The sequence below is a fragment of the Stenella coeruleoalba genome (genome assembly GCF_951394435.1).
Source record: "Stenella coeruleoalba genome assembly, chromosome: 19".
NCBI lineage: Eukaryota > Metazoa > Chordata > Mammalia > Artiodactyla > Delphinidae > Stenella > Stenella coeruleoalba.
Window position 1 is genome coordinate 12,776,424 of NC_137165.1, and position 27,825 is coordinate 12,804,248.

General features: G+C 36.4%; 1 protein-coding gene across 1 annotated transcript in view; it reads right to left on the reverse strand.

Annotated features, from left to right (window-relative positions):
- Positions 1-27,825, reverse strand: part of PAFAH1B1 (platelet activating factor acetylhydrolase 1b regulatory subunit 1) — a 69,673-nt gene that overhangs the window by 7,264 nt on the left and 34,584 nt on the right. Inside the window, exons 3-6 of the mRNA XM_079905140.1 lie at positions 7,774-7,858; positions 7,397-7,471; positions 6,326-6,532; positions 679-847 (exon numbers count right to left, since the gene is read on the reverse strand). Coding sequence (XP_079761266.1) covers positions 679-847; positions 6,326-6,532; positions 7,397-7,471; positions 7,774-7,858 — 536 coding nt within the window. The remainder of the gene's footprint in view (positions 1-678; positions 848-6,325; positions 6,533-7,396; positions 7,472-7,773; positions 7,859-27,825) is intronic.

Here is a 27,825-nt window from a genome sequence, read left to right on the forward strand (position 1 = left end):
GCCCATGCTCTTTCCATAAAGCCAAACTGCTTCAGAAAACAGTCTCCATGACAAGGGCTGGGAAAACAACTTAACAATGAGACTATAGTGTATGTGGAATATTAAAAAGTAAGCAAAGGAATATGGGTTCCAGCTTTTACTACATCTACTCTCTCTGACTTCAGTTTCCCAACTGCAAAAAATGAGAAACAACAATAAAACAACCCCAATAAATTCATTTTCTCTTCTTCTCAAGAACACATAGATGTCCTAGCAGTTTTTCTCATTCAAAAATATTTGTGAAAACAAGTATTTTATAACCACTAAGAGATACTTAAAACCTCATAACAGAAAACAACTCTCAATTACCATAATTATCCATGGACTATCTACATCATATGCTCCTCCACTATAGACAGTAAGAATTGAATGTAGGGACTGAGTTGATTGCATGACTGATTTGACCAATAACAGAGTGATGTGAGTAACAAAACAAACAAACAAAAAAAAAACACAGTCTGTTCTAGAACCATTAAGATTTCTGTGTTTGACTACTGTTACACTGTAAAATTAAAACCTAGTAAAGAGTAAAAAAAAGAATGGAATGTAGGAAACTTGCACACTGTTAGAAAACATTATCCATCTCTCTGGAATACCATGTTAGAACCCAATATCAAAATGCTATCCTCCACCCCTTACCATGCATGGTTCTGATGCATTCGAAGCCCTGAAAATCCCATAGTTTAATGGTCATATCCGCAGAACATGAAGCCAGAAGCTTGCCACTATGGTCGAATGAAATATCCTGTACAGAGTCTGTATGCCCCTTAAGAGTTCGTTCAAAATCTCCAGTCTCATAATCCCACACCTGTCAAATGAACAGAAAATTGGTTAGCATCATATCACTCCTTTCTCAGTTCACATCTGCACTCGGCAGGCCAGTCTGGCACTATACTGACTAACTAAACAAGTAACAAAGGGTAACTCTCTTAGAAACAGCACATCTTCAAGTATAAATTGGACTTTTCTCTATAGAGAAAATCGATTATTAAATAGACCTCTAAAACCACATTTACTAAGCATCTACCATATATCTAACCATGCTAGTGATTAGGTATATAATGCAACAGGACAGAGTCCCATCCCAGTCTGACAGCAGGCAACAGACATGTTAAAAAGTAAATATAAGTACCGAAAAAAAAAAAAGGGTTTCAGAGGCCTATGACATGAATTTATATGTAGAATATTAGGGGAATGATAAAGGAGTATTCAATTCTACTAGACAAGCAAAGCTCAGACATCTAAGAGGCCAAGGAAAGACTTCACAAGATGTAACTATCCTTAAATAGCAGATTTACAGAAGCATATGTCATTATGATATAAAAACACTGAGCCACAGTCACATTCTTAAAGATAATTTTTCTAAAAAAAAAAAAATAATAAGCTATCAAGAATAATTACTATTAGAAACAGATCTCAAGAACATACTAAACTTCTATCCTGGTGGCCAAATACTAGTCTGAAGTTAAGTCTTTAACCAACACTAATTACATGCTCTAAAATCAAGTGACTGATTTCATTCTTTCCATAGTAAGTTCAAAGGTATCTGTGGTAGAGTGTATTTCACCCAATTTAGAGAAACTTAGAAAATGTATTTTGAAAATATAGAAACAATCTAAACATCCAATATTAGGGAAATGGCTACGCAGCTATAAAATTTGCTACTGTAAGGAATTTATGGCATGTATACAATAATGTTATATAAAAAAGACACAAAATTACACACGATTACAACTATGTTAAAAAATGCACATAAGAAAAATAAACTATCCTCTAAAAACATTTCTTTTACAGTAAACTTACATAGCCTTCCCAAAATAAACATATTAAAATTTTACCATTTAAATGTTCAAGTATTTCTACATGGAAGTGATTACTGTATGTTTAGTTTTGTTCATATTTTGTTAGATGTATCTTGAAGTATTCTGGAGTTTTTTGATGCTACTGTGGCATTTTTAAATTTCGATTTTCAATTATTCTAGTTTATAGAAATACAATTACTTTTTTTTTTTTTTTTTTACAATTACTTTTTATATATTGACCTTGTATCCTGTCATTCTGTTACACTGTCATAATTCCAGCAAGTTTTTGTAGATTCTTTGGGATTTTCTATATAAAAGATCATGTTGTCTGCAAATAAAGGCAAGTTCCATTCTTTCCTTTCCAATCTATATGCCTTTTATTTCTTCTTCTTTACTGCACTGGCTAGGCACTCTAATACAAAGGTGAATTTAAGTGGTTGAGACTGGTCATCCTGGCCCTGATTCCTGAACTCAGCGGGGAAGCATTGCTTTCCACCATTAAGTATTATGTCCACTCTAGGTTTTCCAGATAGCTTTACCTTTTATCAGGCTGAGGAAGCTCCCTTCCCAGCTTGTTGAGAGTTTTTATCATGAATGGATGTTGGAATTTTGTCAAATGCTTCTCCTGAACCTACTATGTTTTTTTTGTTGATATGGTATATCACACTGATTGATTTTCAAATGTGGAACCAATCTTGCATTCTGGAATAAACCCTATTTGCTTATGACATAGTAATTGTCCTTTTTATGAACTGCTGGATTCAATTTGCTTATAATTTGTTAAGGATTTTGCATTTATGTTGATAAATGGTATTATATCGGTCTATAGTTTTCTTTTTTTTTGTAGTATCTTTACTCATTTTGATATCTAGTCGTTTCATTTCAACACCAAGAGTTCAGATGAATACTTTACATACTGAAAATAAACAAGGTGTGACCTTGAAGTTCACTTCCATTTAAGTTAATTTTCCTTCCATGCATTCATTAAAGAACACTGAAGCATTTTCCTCTAAAATAAATATACCCAGAATATGAACTGTGTCTCTTCATAAGTGGTAAGCAAACAGAGCATTTTAGTGTTTATAAATGTCAGGAATTAATGAGAATTTTTTCTTTACTTGATATTTACCTTTTGTATGATTATAAAATAAATGCTCATGATAAAAAATATAACGTACTGATATAAAGGCAATAAAAAATATCCATTATCCTACCAATGGCATAGTTTTTCCATTTTTTCTATGCTCCTTTTAAAAAAGTACGGTGACCGTGTATACTTCATTATCCTGTTTTTCCCTTTGCATCTTATCATAAGGATTTCTCCATGCCATTAAAAACTTATTAGCAAACATTCTTTTAAAAGTAATTCCTAATATTTTCTAAACAAAAGGAAAAACTTTTTCATTATTATAGAAAGCATTATAGTGAAAACCTTTGAACAGTGAAAAATATCTGTCCTCATTCTGCAATAGTTAGGTCAGACAGTGATGGTGAAGAATTGAGTCAGAAAGTGTAAGCTTTCTAGCCCTTCATATATTCTATTAAATTGTTCTCCTGTAAGATTGTATCAAATGTAATGAGAATGCTTGCTTCATCAAATTCTTATCACCTCTGGGAATTCTCATTTAAAAAGTAAAATATCTTGGCAGATTTGATATATATTTTAACCTGCATTTCTTCTTCTATTAGTAGTGACGCCAAAGCTCTACTGTTGTTGGTTAGCCACTTTTTCTTCCTCTGAATTGTCTGTTCATGTCCTATAGTCCATTTTTCTGTTGAGATGTTACTGTTTTCCATATTTGTTTGAACTCTATATATTAAAGTTGGCAATCCTTGATCTGCTTTATTAGTTGAACGTATTTTTCAGTTTTGTTTGCTGTTCATTTTTCTTAACATTTAAGAACTAATTCTAAATGACAACCAGAAATAATGTTTCAAAAATTTAAATGATGCAATTAAAAAGTCATGAGCTATTCCTCTATCATTTTTCTTACATTGTTGTAGTTCAAATGTTGATAATGTAAATGAATGACTCTAAAAGGAACATGTTATATTTATCAGATGCACAAGAGAAATTATATAATAAAATTTTAATTTTGTTATAACTGTAACATTATCTACAGTTTATTGGTGACTTACCATCCATCCACCAAACACTGTACTGTTATATACATTATGTATACATTACTTCATTTTAAGCAAAAGAATCTTATAGATATTTTTAATCCCCCTTCCAACAAATGAGAAATTTGAGCCTTAAACATATCAAGCACTTTGCCCAAGATAGTCACAAAATTACAGAAAATTCTGTCTCTGTGTGCTCCTTTGAGTTTTTTGGAAGGTAGTTCTGTCACAATCATCATTTAGGAATCCCCTAGCATTACCGTAATTGAAGAATGAAAACCACTGGTAGAAACAGGTTTCTTTTCATTCCACAAAATATCCAACAAAATGAGAAAGACTTATGTATAAAATAGAACAGTATTATTTAAGATAGTAGATGACTGGAAATAAAAATCCAGTGGAAGATTTGTTAATGGTGTTGAGACACTGCTGACACTGAGTACTCCTTCAGTATTTTAAGCAGTTTCCATATATTATTTAATCTTCCCCAAAGTCCTGTGACACAAGTACTAATTATCTTCATTTTACAGATGAGAAAAGAGAAGTACAAAAAGTTAATTTGCTCATATCACATAAATCATTAAGTGGGGGGGGGGGGTCAGAACTTGAACCCAGAGCTTGTGCTCTTGACCATTAACTACTCTATAAAGTCTCCACATATAAGTAAAAAGATCAGTTTAAAATCATTAAAAATGATGATTCATTAGAAACGAAGAAAAGTATTTCTAAAATAAGTTTAATCAAAGAAGGAAGCAAAACTAAATACAAATGCTTTTCGTATGTGTGCACATTAAAGACTAAATGGAAGGGAGAACTTTTACTAGTTGTTGACATACATGGTATGGTTATAGATAAAACTTTTAAAACTTCCATTTGTAATATTTTAAAGCTGAACCAATAGCTAATTTTAAGATGGCATATTAGCAGTTTTATTTTCACTTTTAGACCACTGCTGCAAAATCAATAGTTAAGACTGAGTTTTCCATCTATTTGATAAATCTATCTTTACCCCCATGCTTCATGACAGCAGTGCAGTTTTTAGTAGACTATCGTGAAATTAATAAACTAAATACATGTCTACATAATTTGAAAGACAGCAATATATTAGTGTATTAGGCAATCACCTCAGCCTACAGAAATATGTAATGCAAATAGAATTTAAGACTCTCTTCCAATTACTTTGCAGCCCGACCCATGGATCACCAACCCACAGGATGAAAGTAAGCCACTGATTTAGAAACTAAAGAATCCACAGAAGGAAAACATACAATCACGTTTAAAGAACAGGTTAAGGATATATATTTAAGTCATGCCTGCGTTTTATGCTGACTGCTGCTATATGATAAATACAATCTTAGCAATCTACTCACATTTTCTTATTTATACCTCTACAAATGAAACTTAAAATCTAGAACTTGGGGGCTTCCCTGGTGTCGCAGTGGTTGAGAGTCTGCCTGCCGATGCAGGGGACACGGGTTCGTGCCCCGGTCCGGGAAGATCCCACATGCCGCGGAGCGGCTAGGTCCGTGAGCCATGGCCACTGAGCCTGCACGTCCGGAGCCTGTGCTCCGCAATGGGAGAGGCCACAACAGTGAGAGGCCCGCGTACCGGAAAATAAAAAAAAAAGAAAAATCTAGAACTTAATCTGAAATAAGCTTTAGATAGAGAAACCTACTTAAATTTTTAAAACTACATTTTACTTATCTTTCTGTACGTGGTTTATACAACTATCACTGTATTGTGTGTCTGAATCAAAGGAAATTATAAAAACAACTTTTTTCCTGATTAAAAATATTAAAATGTATATGCTTATCATGAAAATTTTAAAAAATGACAGAAATAAATAACTTATAAAATGGAAAGCTGCTACATTTCCATACCCCTAGAGAGAATTACTGTTTAGTTTGGAATCAAAACCATCAAGGAGAGTGCAATTTAAATAAATCCTCTATTGATTTTTTTTGTGGAAAATAGTCACCCCCGCCAATTACTAGTTCTGTAATCCTGTATTTTCATCTATCACCTCTGCTAATAAGTAAGGCACATACTTATACTTTAATTCAAGAACAAAAGTTATTCGAGCACTGGGTGACCTATATTTGTCCAATGTTACATTAGTGACACCCAATTTTCTCAAAGTCATCAGTGAACTTATTTGGCAGCTTGTCTCTCAGGAGCTACAATGAAATTTTATTCTGTCTTTTAAGGTTTAGAATCAATCACACAGTTTCAAAGAGGCCCTCCTGTTCCTCTGCATAGGTCCTCATTTCAGGATCTTTTCATTTCTTTCACTCAATTTAACATTAAAGTTGCTTCTAACAATTATCCTATTGTATGTCTTCCAATTTTGAAATCACTACCTTAATTGTAGCATCCTCTGAAGCAGAGACCATAACACTGAACACAGGATGGAAAATGACTCGAGTGACTGGACTCCTATGACCACTCAATGCATATTTTTCTGGTGGACGGGGAATCCATTCTTTTGGGTCTCTTTTTTGACCAAGAGGTCCACCCGACGTAAATTCTTCTTTTGCTTCATTTAGCTTTGATTCTAATTCCATAACCTTAAGAGGAACACATAGTTATGTACAGAAAAATTCTGATAAAAATAGTATATTTTTAAAAACCTGCCTTTATTTTGCATTCATATACGCAGAATAAAATTTCAGTAATTTACAAAGCATTTGTCAGATTTAATTGAAAATGATCTATATTAAATATATCACTAAAATCTCAGTGTGACAAAACTAAAAATTGAGAAAAATGCAATACAATTGTGTCTTACCTCCTTAACTCAAAAAAAATTTGGAAGGTGCCAGGATACAAATTAGAGGAAGAGTAGGGAACCTATCTTGATCCTTTCTAGTTTACATTGTACATGCTAATCAGAATATTCATATTAAAAGCTAACATTACTGAGCATCTGTGTGGCTAGGCACTTTTCTAAGGGTTTTTTATGGATTAACTCATAACAATATTATTCTAAGTTTGCCTACTAAAAGTATAAATTTTAGGACCAGAATATTACCTATTGCCTTCACTTTATAGATAAAAATAAAAGGTCAGAGATGAAAATGACTTGTCTAAGAGCACACTTTAGTGCTCTTTCCCCAGCATCATATTGGCTCCATGTGTTCTTCCCATCTAAGTGCATAAATGGGTTCTTCAGTACCAATTCCTTGAAGTCAGGGTTGTGTTAGATTCAACTCAGCCAGTAGCCCTGGTTGCATAAATTACCATTTACCAGCAATGATCTGTATAGGTCATAATGCATAGAAATAATAATGCATAGAAATGTATTTTTATTTGCCTTTTCAAGGTTAAATATAATTATTAATTAATGTAAAAGAATAATTTGTTATGTTGATATTTTCAGTTTATATAATACTTTGAATACAACTAACTTAAAAGAAAAAAGACTTAGTTACCTTCTTTTGTAATCTAATAACAGATGTCCATTTTTTTTCCAAAAGACCAGCATATTTCTTATCTAATTCTTCATTCTAGAGAAAAAAAATGAGAACATTAAAAAAAAAAAGGCAAAAATACAATAGTTCAAGCCATACAAACCATTCAAGCTCTAGGTTCAAACGTTACGAAAAATATCCTGATTATAAAAATAAATAAATAAAAACATCTGATTATACCAAAAAGGGGGGGGGAGGGTGAATACTAGGTTTAGTGTCAAGTAAACCACAATAACAAATGACAAGATCTGTGAATAACTCAGGTGACTGTTAACTAGGGATACCTAAGTAAAGTCCACTCATATATACTATGAGTAACTGTAAAAAGTCAAACATACCATATCTAATTCAGCTTCCTTTTTAAAAACTGAATATGCTTCTTCATAGCCATTTGAACGAAGATAATCTGCTATAGCTCGATTTCTGAAAGAAAACAAATTCAAATGACTCCTAATAAACTCTCATTTCTATTTTGAAGAAAGAATATTTTATTTAAAAACTCATAAATCTTAAGACACTCTTTTAAGAGTATTACCTTCTAAATCATACAAGTATTTCACAAGAAAAGGAACCCCCCCCCCAAAGCCTCTAAAACAGCTAATCCTGTCATAGTACATCCTTAAGATTATAACACTGTTCTTGAGCTTTTAGTTATGTTTCTAATGTGTTGCTTGCCTCACAAGCTGTAAGATCAAGATGTGGCTTATATAATTAGTTATCACTTTGTGACAGTAATGAAATTTAGTTTTGTAGGGAGAATTGTTCTGATAAAATTACAATTAGTATTTTAATTTTAGAGACAACTTTAAACCATGAGAGTGGGTAAAAAAAAGGTATAAGCTACAAACTTAGTATATTATTATAGAATGAGAAATTAATTTAGAATTAGAAAGAACTCAAAGGTTAGAGAAGCTGAATTAGCAAATGAATTTCATGCTCTCCTTATATTCTTTGAAGGCAAAAATCAAGCTACCTGTCTCCTGAGGCAACCTATTCCAGTGTCTCTCAATTTTTTTCAGCCTAAGTCCCACTGTGATAGAAATAGTTGTTTCCTTAGTATTGCCTTTAAAACATTTCAAATTAATTTAAATAATTTAAAAGTTTATACATACACAAGGTTAAACAAACTTTAAATATATAAGTATACAATAAAGTGTGGTTTCCACCACTGACCTCCAATATTCCATCCCAGAGGCAACCACTTTACCAGTGTTTTGTGTATTCTTTCAGTGATAATCTACCTATAACTACATATCTTTGCATAGTCTTCTAGAGATAATTAATATGTGTTTTTAAAACAAACTGCAGTACACTACAGATAATGTCTTACACACAATGTCACATAAACTCATTTAATCTCAGCAATCATTCTTTATCAGATGTAAATCTGCCTCTTCAAAAAAAATATTGTATTCCATTACAGAGAGACATAGGCTTTTACTACTACAAACAATGCTGCTAGGACTATCCTTGTATAAATGTCAATGCTACTGCCCACCTAATGCTTTAGGAAATAAAACACTCTAGCAGTACTGTAGAATTGGTGGGACTAAGTTTTAATTCAATGGCATGTTAAGAACAAACAATGGAGAAAGATAATATGGAATTCGAGCAAACACTTCATATTCCAGGTAATTATTAGCATACCAAAGATTAAAGTACAATAACTAGGGACTTCCCTAGTGGCGCAGTGGTTAAGAATCCACTTGCCAATGCAGGGGAGACGGGTTCAAGCACTGGTCCAGGAAGATCTCATGTGCCGCGGAGCAACTAAGCCTGTGTGCCACAACTCCTGAGCCTGTGCTCTAGAGCCCGTGAGCCACAACTACTGAAGCCATGTGCCACAACTACTGAAGCACGCGCACCTACAGCCCATGCTCCACAACAAGAGAAGCCACTTCAATGAGAAGCCCGTGCACCGCAATGAAGAATAGCCCCCGCTCACCGCAATTAGAGAAAGCCCGCGCACAGCAACCAAGACCTAATGGAGCCAAAACCAAATAAATAGATAGATAAATAAATTTATTTGTTTTTAAAGTACAATAACTAGTGGAGGGGCCTAATCCCCCAAGTGATGGTATTTGGAAGTGGGGCCTATGTGAGGAGGTCACAAATGGCGTTAATGTCCTTATGGAGAGACTAGGAACCAGGAAGTGAGCCCTCACCAGACACCGAATCTGCCAGCTCCTTGGTCTTGGACTTCCTAGCCTCTAAACTGTGAGAAATAATCTTTGTTGTTTATAAGCCACCCAGTTTATGATATTTTGTTAGAGCAGTCTAAGAACAGACTAAGACAAAAAAGATATACATTTTTTAGGACATTTTGATAGCTGTTGTCAAACTGCTTCCGAGAGTTGTTACCAGTTTATACTCCTACCAGCAGTTGCCAATGTCATCCCTTTACCACCTTTACTTTTCAAACATTTGGGTTAGCATTTACTGACTTAAAACAAACAGTTGATGCCCTTTGATTCTGCTTATATAGCTTTTATGAAAGTGTAGACGTTAAATTTTTAAGATTCTGCAATATTTCCAAATTCTATGTGGCCTAACCCAACATCTATATTTTTAAAAAGATGCTGTGTGGTAAATGTGATTAATTAGAAAGATATAGGTAATTCCAAATGTGCATAAAACAGCACCTCAAAAGAGTTGTATGTTACATTTATACTTTTTATAAAATGTTAAATCTAATTTAAAAAACAATATTCACTGTCTCTTTTGATCCTAAAACCATCCTGTAAAAAAGTATATTACCCCTATACTATATAACTGACAGACTGATTTATCCAAAGTCACAAAACTAAGATGAAGTGAAATAATTTAGGATAATAATTCCAATCAACATTCATTAGGTAGGGGGGGAAGAAACCGGCTAAGTAGGTGGAATGCAAAACCTTCCTCCTTTAACTAGAATTGTTCCATTTTCATATACTTCCATATATTGTATTTCTTCATAAGTGTTTTAAAAGTGGATCTATACTGCAATTAAAAAAGCCTGACACTCAAAATTTTTTTATTGAAGTAGAGCTGGTTTACAATGCTGTGCCAATGTCTGCCGTACAAAGTGACTCAGTTATACACATACACACACACACACACACACACATATATATACATACACACACACACATATCTATATATATATTCTTTTTTTAAATATCCTTTTCCATTATGGTTTATCCCAGGAGACCGGATATAGTTCCAGTCCTTGTTGTTTATCCATTCTATTTTTTTTTTTTTTTGCGGTACGCGGGCCTCTCACTGTTGTGGCCTCTCCCGTTGCGGAGCACAGGCTCCGGCCGCGCAGGCTCAGCGGCCATGGCTCACGGGCCCAGCCGCTCCACATGTGGGATTTTCCCGGACCGGGGCACGAACCCACGTCCCCTGCATCGGCAGGCAGACTCTCAACCACTGCGCCACCAGGGAAGCCCTCCATTCTATTTTTTTTAAATTTCTTTATTTATTTTCTGGCTGTGTTGGGTTTTCGCTGCTGCAGCAAGTGGGGGCTGCTCTTCACTGCGGTGCACGTGCTTCTCACTGCGGTGGCTTCTCTTGTTGCGGAGCACGGCCTCTAGGCGTGCGGGCTTCAGTAGTTGTGGCACACAGGCTCAGTAGTTGTGGCTCGCAGGCTCTAGAGCGCAGGCTTAGTAGCTGTGGCACATGGGCTTAGTTGCTCCGCAGCATGTGGGATCTTCCTAGACCAGGGCTCGAATCCATGTCCCCTGCACTGGCAGGCTGATTCTTAACCACTGAGCCACCAGGGAAGTCCTGTTTATCCGTTCTAAACATAATAGTTTGCATCTACCAACCCCAGACTCCCAATCCATCCTTCTCCCTCACACCCCCCGCCCCCCGCCGTGGCAACTACAAGCTTGATCTCTATGTCTGTGAGTGTGTTTCTGTTTTGTAGATAGGTTCATTTGTGCCATATTTTAGATTCCACATATAAGTGATGTCATATGGTATTTGTCTTTCTCTTTCTGACTTATTTCACTTAGTTTGATAATCTCTAGTTGCATCCATGTTGCTGCAAATGGCATTATTTCGTTCTTTTTTATGGCTGAGTAGTATTCCATTGTATATATGTACATCTTCTTTATCCATTCATCTGTTGATGGACATTTAGGTTGTTTCCATGTTTTGGCTTTTGTGAATAGTGCCACTATGAACACAGGGGTGCATGTATCTTTTTGAATTATAGTTTTGTCCAGGTATATGCCCAAGAGTAGGATTGCTGGATCATATGGTAATTCTATTTTTAGTTTTTTAAGGAACCTCCATACTGTTTTCCATAGTGGCTGCACCATCTTACATTCCCACCAACAGTGTAGGAGGGTTCCCTTTTCACCACACTCTCTCCAGCATTTGTTATTTGCAGAGCTTTTAATGATGGGAATTCTGACCAGCCTACACACAAATTCTTGAAACCAAGAATGACTCATACTTTTAACCACTAAGCTTTTGTTTTGGTAACTGACTAGATCTGGGAGATGGGAGAAAATAGTTAATTTACAAGTTTCTGGTAGATGGTAATAACACTTACTTGGACAGGAAACAGGAGAAGAGGAGGAAGGAAAAAAGGGCGGGGCAAGAATATAATTAGTTCAGTTTTAAACCTTTTGACTTGAAGTAGCTATAAGATATTTAAGTAAAGATATATGATACAGGAGGTAAATGAATATACAGGTCAGAAGCTTAAAAGATTGATCTGACGTAAGGAAAGGATTTAGGAAAATTACTAAACAGGTAGTAGTGATTCAAACCATGTAAATGGTGAAAGACACTTTGGACGAAGTATAATGGGAAGAAAAAAGGAGACTAGAAAGTAAATGATGGAACCTTGACAGATACCAATAATTATGAAGCCATTAGGGAGTGAAGAAGCCTAGTATGAGAATTAAGAGATGTCAGCAAGTCAATGTAGAAGGGAGTTTCAAAACAATGGAAATGGCTAACAATGACAAAGATTTGAGAGAGGTCAAGTAGAGTCTAAAAAGTGTCCAAACAATCTGGCTACCAAGAGGTCCCTGCTGACTTTAGCAAGTGCAGTTCCAGAACTTAAAGTAGCCTCAGTATTCCACTCCACAGTAAGGGTTCAAATGAGCACTCTAAAATACTGGAGTTGGGGAGGAGCAGTGAGATTAGAGAATATCAGGGATGCATTCTCCTTCTATCTAATGAAGGTTAAATGTTAACAGTATTACTTGTTAAGAGTTTAGAAAAAGAGCTATTACATAGCATTAAAATATCATAATACTGAACTACCAAAGGGCAAGGGATATATACAAAAATATGGCAAATAAATTAAAACTGAAGTTTAAGCGAGTATGATACCATTAGGGGTAGTACAACATACTGATGATGTACAAAGTCTACAACCCAGTCCCAGAAGAGTCTAGTCAATTTTATTTCCACATCAAATATAATTTAGACCTCTTAGTCACACTTCTGACCACAATGTCAGGTGAGTGGTGTTGACAGAGTCAAAAAACTTAAGTCAGGTTCCCATGGCCATATAACCTTGGCACTACTGCCCCTGTTACCTCATCACTCAATATCTAAGCTAACTATCTGATCCAGAGAATGTGGAACCTCTAACTCAGGCAAGGTGTACCACCATCACTTAAAGTAAGAATAAATAAGACTGAAGAATCTCTTGGTTCTAACAGCCTAAAAGGTGCTTCTAGAGTTTGCTACTAATTTCAATTGTTGACCTAGAGTTGATTTTCATCAGTTTTATTAGGATGGAAGATTTATCCCCTTGGAAACAAGTGGACATCAAAGCACAAGTTTATAATAATCTCTCAAAGAAACTTCGTACACATGAGTTAAATAAATCTACTAAGCCTTAGGAGATGAAGAAAAACAACTATCACTAGAATCAAAGAAAAATTCATGCAGAAGTGCAACATTCTGAGTAGAACCAAAACCAGTAACCCCATGCAGAATCAGAGAAAATGGTTAAAATCAAAAGAATGAACTGAGATGAAGGACTTTTATGTATGAACAAACAGAATTGGTTAGACAGAGTTTAGCCTTACATATGGAATAGTACCACATTGGATATATTCTACTGCTGTCCTTTGAAATTATTATAATAACAAATGAGACTGTGTTTGTTTTTCTAAACTATTTCAAGTTTATTAAAATGCAAGGATTATATTCTAAGCATTTTAGCTGACTTTTTTTTCTTTTTTTTTTTTTTTTTGCGGTACGCAGGCCTCTCACTGTTGTGGCCTCTCCCGCTGCGGAGCACAGGCTCCGGACGCGCAGGCTCAGTGGCCATGGCTCACGGGCCCAGCCGCTCCGCGGCATGTGGGATCTTCCCAAACCGGGACACGAACCCGTGTCCCCTGCATTGGCAGGCGTACTCTCAACCACTGCGCCACCAGGGAAGCCCTTAGCTGACTTCTTACACTCTCTTCATTGTTCTTATATCCCTAGGATAATTTTTGTAGCTGTGGTATCAGTCATAACATAATATGCCACAGTACCAATCCATACACACCCTCACACTCTTATAAAGGGAGATAAGAGTTTCAAAAGTTTTTCTAAATGCTATGAACTGCTAGTTAAACAAAAACAACTCTAAAAAGATTGGATAGCACCAACAATAGCACCAACAATAAAGGCGGAATACTTCAGGGTCCCCTGCATCTCTTACGAATATAAATTGAAGCAAAGGGTATTACAGAGCATGCGTTACAGGAGACTGAGATGGAAGCTGTTTTTCACAGGTAAAGAAACTGAGGCTCACAGAGCTTAACTGATATTTTTGGCTAATAAATGGTGAAGCTGAGAAAAAAAAATTTGGCCTTTTGAAACCAAAATGGCAATAACAGTATTTCTTCTAACTGTGTACTCTATTTTGTTTATTTATTTTTTATGGTGCGCGGGCCTCTCACTGTTGTGGCCTCTCCCATTGCGGAGCACAGGCTCCGGACGCGCAGGCTCAGCGGCCATGGCTCACGGGCCCAGCCACTCTGCGGCATGTGGGATCTTCCCGGACCGGGGCACGAACCCGTGTCCTCTGCATCGGCAGGCGGACTCTCAACCACTGCGCCACCAGGGAAGCCCTAAACTGTGTACTCTAGCATTCTAAGGTTGAATAAAAATGTTTTAGGAATTCTATAAATAGTTAAATTTTATTGTTTATATGAGGAGAAACAAGGTTAAGTCAGTAGCTGACAAACAGATGTTTTCTTACCAGGCCCATCAGAAAAGATACACTGATCTCACATATTCAAGAATGAGGAAAGCAATGGAGTTAATGTGCACTGTTCTAAAAGTTTGCAGTGGCCCAATGACTGTGGGATGTCTGCAGGGTTAGGAGGGCACACCACTAAGATAATGAGAAGACCCAGCAGGATCAAGCATACACGTTCACACCCCCAGAAGTACATCATCATCTTTAGTGCCCTGTTCCAGAAGACAACCCTCACAACACCCCAGGCTATGCCATTTTAGACAAACACCAAGATGAACTAAATAGTACTGGGGAAGATGTGAATAAAGTTCATTTCAAGTGCAGAGACACTACTGCAGGTCATTCCATAAGCTGCTGCCATAGGATATTAACCAAGTCTTAGACAGGTAGGTAACATGACTTCTTAAATATGCTACAGCCACCCACTGAATCTCTGGGGAAAGGGGAGCACTGATATGATGAGTTCCTGGCCATAGGTCTTATACCTCTCCAACCTTATGGGCCCTGACAAAGGGTTACAATGATCATCCTTCATCATCACACTTGAAGATACTTACCCCAAAAGGGTAGTCCAGGATTCAACTACTACCAGTCTTGGGACAAGTATAAGCACAGCAAGAGGGTACAATGAGACCTTATTCTGGCAGTGATGAAGTAAAGGAAAATAAAATTTGGGTGAGCCAGGGTGAGTGGAGCTTTATCTTCATCATTAAGCAAAAGAATATGCTCCTGGTATACTAGCCTGTCAGTTACCATTTCTCTTCAGCAGAGATCTGGGTCTGAGGTAACATCCATCCCTCACTCTCCATACCACAGCAGCAATAAAATGGTATGTAAGTATACCATGTTGGATTTCTTTTAAAAAGGCAAAACCAAAAACATGAACACACAAAAAAAGCATTACTACTTTTCATTCTCATATTTAGATGAAATTTTTTGAGTAATGGAACGACAACAAAGCAGAAGGCCCCACTGAACAGTTCAGTTTTGATCCTCCCCCTTGTTTATGTCTTCTTCTTTACTCTTTTAATCTGTTAAGGAAAGTGACCTTACTGGGCTTCCCTGGTGGCGCAGTGGTTGAGAGTCAGCCTGCCGATGCAAGGGACACGGGTTCGTGCCCTGGTCCGGGAAGATCCCACATGCCGTGGAGCGGCTGGGCCCATGAGCCATGGCCGCTGAGCCTGCGTGTCCGGAGCCTGTGCTCCGCAACGGGAGAGGCCGCAACAGTGAGAGGCCCGCGTACCACAAAAAAAAAAAAAAAAAGTAATCTTACAATAACGTAAATGAAGGTGTGATTGTGACATCATTTCACACTAACTGGGTCAGCTTCCCAATTATGTTGTTTCAAATTAGTGATACACATGTGTATTACTGACTGACATTAAAAAGAAGTTGCGGGCTTCCCTGGTGGCACAGTGGTTGAGAGTCCGCCTGCCAATGCAGGGGACACAGGTTTGTGCCCCGGTCCAAGAAGATCCCACATGCCGCGGACTGGCTGGGCCCGTGAGCCATGGCCACTGAGCCTGCGCGTCCAGAGCCTGTGCTCCGCAGCGGGAGAGGCCACAGCAGTGAAAGGCCCGAGTACAGCAAAAAAAAAAAAAAAAAAGGAAAGGTCTTCATTAACATTAAAAAAGATATTTCTTATTCTTTCGACAAAATTCAACACCCATTTATGATAAAAACCCTCCAGAAAGTAGGCATAGAGAGAACTTACCTCAACATAATAAAGGCCATATATGACAAACCCACAGCAAACATCATTCTCAATGGTGAAAAACTGAAACCATTTCCACTAAGATCAGGAAGAAGACAAGGTTGCTCACTCTTACCACTATTACTCAACATAGTTTTGGAAGTTTTAGCCACAGCAATCAGAGAAGAAAAAGAAATAAAAGGAATCCAAATTGGAAAAGAAGAAGTAAAGCTGTCACTGTTTACAGATGACATGATTACTATACACAGAGAATCCTAAAGATGCTACCAGAAAACTACTAGAGCTAATCTATTAGCTCTAAACTAGAGCTAATGAATTTGGTAAAGTAACAGGATACAAAATTAATGCACAGAAATCTCTTGCATTCCTATACACTAATGATGACAAATCTGAAAGAGAAATTAAGGAAACACTCCCATTTACCACTTCAACAAAAGGAATAAAATACCTAGGAATAAACCTACCTAAGGAGACAAAAGACCTGTATGTAGAAAACTATAAGACAGTGATGAAAGAAATTAAAGATGATACAAACAGATGGAGAGATATACCATGTTCTTGGATTGGAAGAATCAACATTGTAAAAATGACTATACTACCCAAAGCAATCTACAGATTCAATGCAATCCCTATCAAACTACCAATGGCATCACAGAACTAGAAAAAAAAAATTTCACAATTTGTATGAAAACACAAAAGACCCCGAATAGCCAAAGCAATCTTGAGAAAGAAAAACAGAGCTGGAGGAATCAGGCTCCTGCACTTCAGACACTACTACAAAGCTACAGTAATCAAAACAGTATGGTACTGGCACAAAAACAGAAATATAGATCAATGGAACAGGATAGAAAGCCCAGAGATAAACCCACGCACATATGGTCACCCTATCTTTGATAAAGGAGGCAAGAATATACAATGGAGAAAATACTGCCTCTTCTACAAATGGTGCTGGGAAAACTGGGCAGCTACATGTGAAAAAATGAAATTAGAACACTGCCTAACACCATACACAAAAATAAACTCAAAATGGATTAAAGACCTAAATGTAAGGCCAGACACTATCAAACTCTTAGAGGAAAACATAGGCAGAACACTCTATGACATAAATCACAGCAAGATCCTTTTTGACCCACCTCCTAGAGAAATGGAAATAAGAACAAAAATAAACAAATGGGACCTAATGAAACTTAAAAGCTTTTGCTCAGCAAAGGAAACCATAAACAAGATGAAAAGACAACCCTCAGAATGGGAGAAAATATTTGCAAATGATGCAACTGACAAAGGATTAATTAATCTCCAAAATTTACAAGCAGCTCATGCATCTCCATATCAAAAAAAACAAACAACCCAATCCAAAAATGGGCAGAAGACCTAAACAGACATTTCTCCAAAGAAGATACACAGACTGCCAACAAACACATGAAAGAATGCTCAACATCACTAATCATTAGAGAAATGCAAATCAAAACTACAATGAGTTTTGCATTAGAGAAATGCAAAACTACAAAAACCTCACACCAGTCAGAAGGGCCATCACCAAAAAATCTACAAACAATAAATGCCGGAGTGGGTGGAGAAAACGGAACCCTCTTGCATTGTTGGTGGGAATGTAAACTGACAAAGCCACTGTGGAGAACAGTATGGAGGTTCCTTAAAAAACTAAAAATAGAAGTACCATATGACCCAGCAATCCCACTACTGGGCATATACCCTGAGAAAACCATAATTCAAAAAGAGTTATGTACCACAATGTTCACTGCAGCTCTATTTACAATAGCCAGGACATGGAAGCAACCTAAGTGTCCATCGACAGATGAATGGATAAAGAAGATGTGGCACATATATACAATGGAATATTACTCAGCCATAAAAAGAAACAAAATTGAGTTATTTGTAGTGAGGTGAATGGACCTAGAGTTTGTCATACAGAGTGAAGTAAGTCAGAAAGAGAAAAACAAATACCGTATGCTAACACATATGTATGGAATCTTAAAAAAAAAAAAAGGTTCTGAAGAACCTAGGGGCAGGACAGGAATAATGACACAGATGTAGAGAATGCACTTGAGGACACCGGGAGGGGGAAGGGTAAGCTGGGATGAAGTGAGAGAGTGGCATGGACTTATATATACTATCAAATGTAAAATAGATAGCTACTGGGAAGTAGCTGCATAGCACAGGGAGATCAGCTCGGTGCTTTGTGACCACCTAGAGGGGTGGGATAGGGAGGGTGGAAGGGAGACACAAGAGGGAGGAGATATGGGGATATATGTATATGTATAGCTGATTCACTTTGTTATAAAGTAGAAACTAACACAACATTGTACAGCAACTATACTCCAATAAAGATGTTAAAAAAAAAAAAAGCTCAAACTCAAAAAAAAAAAAGACATCTCTTATTAATATTTTAGAGATTTCCCTGGTGGTCAAGCAGTTAAGACTCCACGCTCCCAATGCAGGGGGCCCGGGTTTGATCCCTGGTCAGGGAACTAGATCCCGCTTGCCTGCTGCAACTAAGAGTCCACATGCTGCAACTAAAGATCCTGCATGCCTCAACTAAAGACCTGGCCCAGCCAAATAAATAAATATTTTAAAAAATGTATTTTAAAAAGAAACCCCTTAAACCTTCAACCAACAAATGTTATAGTTAATGGTAAAGCACTAGAAATATTTGCATTAAAGTTGAGAACAAAAAAAGCATGCTAATAATCACTTTTACTTAAAATTGCTCAGAAGTGATCTATCTAAATAATAGATATAAAAATGGAAATGAGATTAAGATATGAGAAAAATGGCTGAAAGACAGGACAAAACAGATTATGAAGGACATGCAAGGCAAGAAAAGGTAGTTTAGTTTAAGTGATATTTTTCAGACTTACTTATCAGAAGCATATAGGAAGATTAGATGGGATACTAACTAAATAAAGGAAGAGCATCATAAGTTAGCCAAGCCCTAAAGCATAAAAGTAAAAAGTAAAGATCCCTTAAAATCAAGTCATAGTCACAACAAGCATCCTCAGAATTACCTGGCTAAATACAAGTTCCATTTGCTGACGGAGCATAATTTTAATTCTGCACTGAACAGCAAGATAGTCAATGATCTACAATACAGCTAATAATGGATTTGTATTTTTAGAACTGGTATGGGTCAAGTGGTTGTCATTCCAGTGCTGCCTGATGAATCATTCACTTGTCCCTGGTCTCCTTTTCGCACACTCAAATACCTAATTGCATCCCACCTTTCAGTTGACCTTCAATCTCACATAGACAATAGGAGCCACTCAGCATATAATTTTCTCAACTTCCTTAATAGTATTTGTGGCACTGCCTTCCTCTCTTTTACAGTATGACTTCTCTTCTAATACAATCCTCTAGAATACAATAAAAAATTTCAGTGAAATGAAATGTCATATGACACAATAAAAGCTTTGTATGAGTTCTATAGAAAAATCAACAACTTTGAAATTGATGACCACATCTTTACTATCTTTAGAGATGCCTACATTTCACTCTTCCCTACAAATGTCAAAATATAGTTTTTGAAACATTCAGCAATTTTATAATTTTGGTTTAATTTCACAAATGAAGTATGTGTTTTTGTTTACTAGGTTATTGTTTTGACAAGTCTAACATTAACAACAGGAGAAAATACCAGTACTCCTAAATTATAGTTAAGTCATTATTTGTTATCTGGAATGATGAGAATATGATGCATTCTACTGAATGAAATATTTCAATTAAAAACTTACAAAGAATAAAAAGATTAAATATAACACAAACTGAGAATATTTTAATCTTCCTTTGAAGACTCAGAAGGCATCATACTCTTTCACCCCAAGGAAATATGGTTACAGGTTTCATTATTATCAACCTTTTAAAGTTTAAAAAGCAGCAGAACCTCAAAACATAAGCCAGATGAAAGCAATATATTAAGAAGTTTATGTTTAAATATATACTTATTTTTATAGTCAAAGAAAATACAGAGCTTTTAAAAATAAAAATTTGAAACTGAGAGGATATGAATTAGTTACAGTCTCATTTCAGTCCCAGCACCCAATTCGTGTATTTTACTTTTCCTACCCAGTATTAGGAAGATTCTAATTCACAGAGGTAGTAGTGTACTCCCATGTACAATTTTAAGTGTGTAGGGAAGTACAGATCTTTACTTTTTTTTAAAGGCCAGGACAGAACCACTCTTTAATAGATATTAAATATATACAATGTTCAAATGTATGCAGAAGAGAAACTTGAACACCTCAACTAACTGAAGAGGTTAGTTTTTTAAAGCAAAACACAGCTTAAAAATATATTATAGTAACAAAAAGACATGAAGGAACCTTAAATGCACATTGCTAAGTGAAAGAAGTCATTCTGAAAAGCCTCATACCACGTGATTTCAACTTTTGGAAATGGCAAAACTACAGAGACAGTAAAAAGATCAGTGGTTGCCAGGGGTTTTGGAGAGCGGAAGGAGGAACGATGCAAGCACAGGGGATTGTTAGGGCAGTGAAGCTGTCTACAGGTAAAGCAGAATTTAAGAGAAGGGTAAAGAGAATTAGCTTTACACGAGCCAGCCAGAATTAGCTAACAGAGACAAACAATAAATTATCCAAAAAAGCCTTGAGATCACTTGAGGAAGATTAGCTCACCTGGGAAGGTTGTGGAAAGCTGAGGTAAAACGCCCCAAGGGCAAAGGACTGTACTAATATGGTAGAAAGGTGTACTAAGACAGCACACTCAATTTCAAGCTATGCCAGCTTTGTCTCACTTTTTCCCACGAACAGAACTGCCCTAAAAAATGCCACAAAGGACCCGCGCAAACTTTTTTAAGAGGAGAAGAGGAAAAGTAGCAAAGCAAGTAAAATAGAGAGAAAAGCATGCTTTAGAGAGGAAGAATAACCCCTGGAAGCAGCAGAAAATTATAGATGAACACTCTATTCCTTCAAAAAAAATCTAAGGTAACATAAAACTAAAAATAAATCAAAACAAAAGGAATCCAAAAAGACATAATACGATATAACCAAATACTGATATAATAAGAGCAAATGTTCTTAAAATACAGAATATCCAAAACCTACCTTGGTGAACATGAAGATAAGTGAACAAATACTATGAATACCCTAGGCAGAAAAGCAAGGAGAAACAGGCTGACCTAAAGCTTCTCCATTGCAACCTATAATGCCAGAGAATATTAATTATCTATAGTTTTTTTGTTTAAAAGAAAATCCATTAAATTTTTATTTTATTTACACAAAAAGTAAATATATTTGCTTTCTAAAATACTGAAACAATACTGTCAGCAATCTTCGTTCTACCTTTATCCAATTTCATTCTTCTCTTCAGAGGTAACCACTGTTCACAGTTTAGTGTATATCCTTTCAGGCCTTTATCTGTGCATCTACACAGATATAGGCACAAAAGAAATGCATAGTTGTGTGTGTGGGTGTTTAACAGAAACGTATCATACCATCTTATTTAACAACCAGATTATTTGACTGAACAATAGATTTTACACCTCTTTATGTGTAGACACACATAAATATACCACATTTTTAAGCCGATATACAGTATCCCATAGAATGGATGTACTATATTTAACATACCCCTAATGATAGACCGTTTTAGGTTGTTACCAGTTTCTTACCACTGAAAACAATGCAATAAACATACATAATTTTACACAGCTATCCATACAGAAATATTTGCATATGTGCTAAAAAGAGCTCTTTATAAAGAAAACTGTTAAATCAAAGAACATATTTTAAAAGATACTGTCAAACTGACCTTTAAAGAAATTATAACAATGTATATACATCCATCCGGTACCTGAGAGAAGCCATTTCCCTTCACCCTTGCTAGCCAAGGTTATCATCATTTTCATTTTGGACAATTGTTTAAAGAACAAACTGTATCTTGTTTTGTTTACAGATGTTAAATACTATGTCACATGTTTACTGGCCAATTTTAAAATTTGTTTTGTTTGTGAATGGCCTTAGTAATATTTTTTCTTTTTTCTACTGGTAGTTTGTGATAATTTTTTAATCAATTTTTAGGACTTCTTTATATACTCTAGATGCCATTCCGTTGTTATATGTGTTGCAGATATTTTCCACAGCAGGTCGCTTGTATTTTAATTTTGTTTTAGGTCTTTCTTCTTATAAAAATTTTCTAATTCGATATAGTCAGATTTACCACTTCTTTTGTTTTCCACATTTGGTATCTTTAGGAAGTCTTTTCCTACCAAAAGGCTGTATTTTCTTCTACCATTTCTATACCACAATTATTTATTTATTTATTTATTTATGGCTGCGTTGTGTCTTCGTTGCTGTGCGCAGACTTTCTCTAGTTGCAGCAAGCTGGGACTACTCTTCGTTGCGGTGCACGGACTTCTCATTGCAGTGGCTTCTCTTGTTGCAGAGCACGGGCTCTAGGTGCGCGGGCTTCAGTAGTTGTGGCATGCAGGCTCAGCAGTTGTGGCTTGCAGGCTCTAGAGTGCAGGCTTAGTAGTTGTGGCACATGGCCTTAGTTGCTCCATGGCATGTGGGATCTTCCCAGACCAGGGTTTGAACCCCTGTCCCCTGCACTGGCAGGCGGATTCTTGACCACTGTGCCACCAGGTAAGTCCTCTACACTGTAATTTTTATGTGTTTAACAACATTTGGGCTTTTACTTCATCTGAATTCAAGTTTATCTTAACAATGTGCTGTACTAACACTATTTGCTGAACAGTACATCTTTTCTCTATTGATGTGAAAAGGCACTTTTACCATACGCTTAATTTCTATGGATAAATGGGCCTGTCTCTGAACTTTATCTGTCCCCTTAACCTATTTGCCTAGTCCACAAATATTTTACTTACCACCTTTGTATTAATGTTTGGATATCTGGTACAATTAGTTGCTTTCTCATTAATCCTTTATAATTTTTTCATAACCATTTTTCTCTTCCAGATGACGTTTCAAATCAAGCTGGTCAAGTTCATGAAAAATTCTGTTTGGATTTTGATTGGGATTCTATTTAATTTTATTAATAATATGAAAGTTCTGACACCTTCCCATTATTCACATTTTTCACTAGAAACAGGGCAAAGTAATCTTTTCTACTATATTACCTGATAACAAAAACAATTTATTTTTGAATGCCATCTTGTTTATGGCCACCATACTAAACCCAATCATTCTATAGTTGATTCTGTTGGATTTCCTACGTAGATGCTATCACCTACAAATATATTTGGTCTCTTCCTTTCCTGTAGTTTTATCTAATTCTTTTTGTTGCCTCACTGCATTGCCTAGAATCTCAAATAAAGTTTAAATGGTAGCAGGAACGTAGGAATTCTGAACTTCTTCTAGACTTTAATGGAAATGCACTTGATATTTCTAATGTTTGCTGTAAATTTCTGGCAACAAGCCTTAATCATGTTAAGAAAATATCCTATTCCTTATTTTCTCAGAAACTTCTAACAATCAGGATTATTAAAAATATTATTTCTGTATTTCCTGGATTGATCACTTTTCTCCTATTTATTAATATAGTAATTACACTAACAGGTTTCTAAATATTGAAAAATCTTTGCATTCCTGGGATAAATCATACTTGGCCATGATTAACTTTTCTCATATGCTACTGGATTCAGTTGTTATATTATTTAGTATCTTTATATCTGAGTTCACGTAAAAAATTAGTGTGTAATGTTTGCTGTTATTTTCCTTTTGCCTGGTGTCGCTATCAGGGTTATTCTATCTACCCTTACAAAATGAGCTCCTAAGTTTTCCACCTTTTTCTATGTTCTGGAATAGACAACATAATCTGGGAAGTTGCTGGTCCTTAAAGACTTGACAGAAAGTCTAGGCTTGAAAATCGTCTGGACTTGATATCTGTAACTATTTTTACCATTTCCTCTACAGTCAATTATTCAAGTTTTCCACCTCTTCCTGAACAAATTTTATCATATATATTTTCCTAGAAAATCACTCAGGTCATTTAGATTTTCAAATCTAATAGGATAGAACATTCTCATAATTTTGAAAATCCCCTGAGTTCATTTTATGCTGCCTTTTTCATTACTATATTGTTCATTTGTGTCTTTTTTCTTTCAGTTTTGTCTATTTTTTAAAAAACCTTTTCATATTTACATACTCTGTAACATCCTTTTTTTAGACTTTATTTTTTAGAACAGTTTTAGATTTACAGAAACAAATTGAGTAGGTAGTGCAGCATTCCCATATTCTCCCAGCCCCACTGCAATTTCCCCTACTATCAATTATTTTTATTAATTTTTGGCTGCGTTGGGTCTTTGTTGCCGCGCGCAGGCATTCTTCAGTTGTGGTGAGTGGGAGCTACTCTTCGTTGCGGCGCGCAGGCTTCTCATTGCGGTGGCTTCTCTTGTTGCAGAGCACGGGCTCTAGGCATGTGGGCTTCAGTAGTTGTGGCTCGCAGGCTCTAGAGTGCAGGTTCAGTAGTTGTGGCGCACGGGCTTAGTTGCTCCGCAGCATGTGGGATACTTTCTGGACCAGGGCTCGAACCCGTGTCCCCTGCATTGGCAGGTGGATTCTTAACCACTGTGCCACCAGGGAAGCCCCAGTTTTGTCTATTTTTAAAGCTAGTTTTTAATTTTACCAAACAAGTTACCAAGTTATATTTTCTGTTTCATTAATTTCTGCTCTTATTATTAATTCCTTCCCTCTGCTTCCTTTAACCTTATTTTCCTTTTTTCTTGAATTGAATGTTCATTTCTCATCTTTGTTTTCTTTTTTCTTAAGAGTAAAGACCATCTAGTTTTCTGTATGCTATGTAGGCTATATCCCTGAGGTGAGTACCCTCACTATTACTGATTTCTTCACTTCCTAAGTGTTATTTTTCTCTCTTTATTCCACAGTTATTTAGAAGTATATTTTTAAATGTTCACATGAATAGATTTCTCTTTTCTCTCCTTTTGCTATTAATTTATATTTTTATTGCATTATGGTCAGCAAATGAGCCCTACGTGATTTCTGCTTTTTTGGAATTTGAGATTTTTTTTGCAGTCTAATGCATGGCAATTTTTTTTCCTTAATATTTATAACTCTGATTGGGAAAAATGTGTAATCTAAAAATTGTTCACTTTTCATTTGTCATTCATTTTGGGAGCAAGAAAAAATTAGTCTCTAGCATGCAAAGACCCACAGAGGTCTACTTATGAGTCCATCTTCAAAAAGGTACATAATGACAAAATCTACCCAACAATAGAGGAATCAAAATAAGAATACAGGGGCTTCCCTGGTGGCACAGTGGTTGAGAGTCTGCCTGTCGATGCAGGGAACATGGGTTCATGCCCTGGTCCGGGAAGATCCCACATGCCGCGGAGCAGCTAGGCCCGTGGGCCATGGCCGCCGCTGAGCCTGCGCGTCCGGAGCCTGTGCTCCGCAATGGGAGAGGCCACAACAGTGAGAGGCCCGCGTACCACGCAAAAAAAAAAAAAAAAAAAAAAAGAATACAAGAATGGTCCAAACTCATCAAATTGTACACATTAAATAGGTACAGTTACTTGTATATCAATTATACTTCATTACAGCTGTTAAAAAATACAAGAATGGTAAAGTTGTGGCACAAAGGAACTAGGGGTGAACATCAAATCAAACAGTACAAATATTATCAACCAGGACAACATAAAAGTAACAGACTTCCTTCATCTTTCATAGGGGGAAATCAATGTGTAAAATTTGATTAAAAAAAACAATAGAGGGCTTCCCTGGTGGCGCAGTGGTTGAGAGTCCGCCTGCCGATGCAGGGGACGCGGGTTCGTGCCCCGGTCCGGGAAGATCCCACGTGCCGTGGAGGGGCTGGGCCCGTGAGCCATGGCCGCTGAGCCTGTGCATCCGGGGCCTGTGCCCCGCGGAGGGAGAGGCCACAACAGTGGGAGGCCCACATATCGCGAAAAAAAAAAAAAAAATAGAGGTATAAGTTTATTTTGCTATAAGTAGCTATTAGATGAACTAACAACAGATAGTACCATTTCCAAACTCAAAGAAAGGGTGACAAAAAGTATTAAAAACAGGTTGTAAAGTATAATTCTATCTTATAACTCTTAAGGAAAAACAGATGTTCATGTAATTTTTGTAAAAACATGAAAATATGTGAAAAAATTATAATATACAGAGGTGATGGTGGACACTTCTGGAAAGTGGGACTGAGAAAGTAGGGGGTTATGTTTACTTTTGACATATATTAATTTTGGTAATGGAATTTTGTTTAATGAATAGTGAACTTAAAGTCAGAAAACTGCCTCTATTAGTGTCACAAAATTGGATAATTTTAATTTCTCCCATCCTCGATTTATCTATAAAATAAAGATGTTTGTCATAACCACAAAAATGTTTTCATGTTATTATTCATGTTTATATGCCCTAGAGTAGTAAGAACACAGAAGGCAGGCAATACACATTTGCTGAGCTGAATCACAAATTACCTGTTTCAAGTTTGTTAAAATTAATTTCATTTCTTTTCCAAAAACACCTCAAAGAATTTTATAGCCTGCTATCCAACCTTCAGAAATGCTAAAATGTTACAAAGGCTAACAGAGGTGCCAAAAAATATCTTACTTGTAAGAGGTACATAAACATTTGTTTCTTCCTATCATAGTAAATATATGTGAACATCATTTTCAAAAACAGGAGAAAAAGCAAATCTCTTCATTTTATTTCCTTTCTAAAAATTGGAAGACACTAAATCTACTTCCCAAAATTACATTTAGATCTGTAAGACAATTTTTTTTTGCTTGATGAGCCCTTTTAAGTCAATTCTTATCTCAAATTCTATAAAAACTTGGCCACCTGAAATTAGGTTCTCCCCTTCTCAACTGATTTTTAGCCAAATTACAAGCTCTATTCTTGGGCCTTCCCCGGTGGCGCAGTGGTTAAGAATTCACCTGCCAATGCAGGGGACATGGGTTCGAGCCCTGGTCCGGGAAGATCCCACATGCCGCGGAGCAACTAAGCTCATGCGCCACAACTACTGAGCCTGCGCTCTAGAGCCTGTGAGCCACAACTACTGAAGCCCGCGGGCCTACCACAACAAGAGAAGCCATCACAATGAGAAGCCCGCGCACTGCAACAAAGAGTAGCCCGCGCTCGCGGCAACTAGAGAAAGCCCGTGTGCAGCAACAAAGACCCAACGCAGCCAAAAATAAATAAATTTATATATATATACACACACACACACACACACACACACACACATATATATAAGCTCTATTCTTGGCCATGTTTAAATATTCATCCTGATTATGAGGGTAATAAGCATGACTTGCAGTCAGCTCACACAGGTATCTAGAAGAAAAGGATCTGAAGTGACTTAGAAACAAGAATGATTAAAAACCAGACATGCCTTCAATAATATAAAAGTACATTTGTAGGCTTATAAAAGTACATTTGCAGGCTTCCCTGGTGGTGCAGTGGTTAAGAATCCACCTGCCAACACAGGGCACACGGG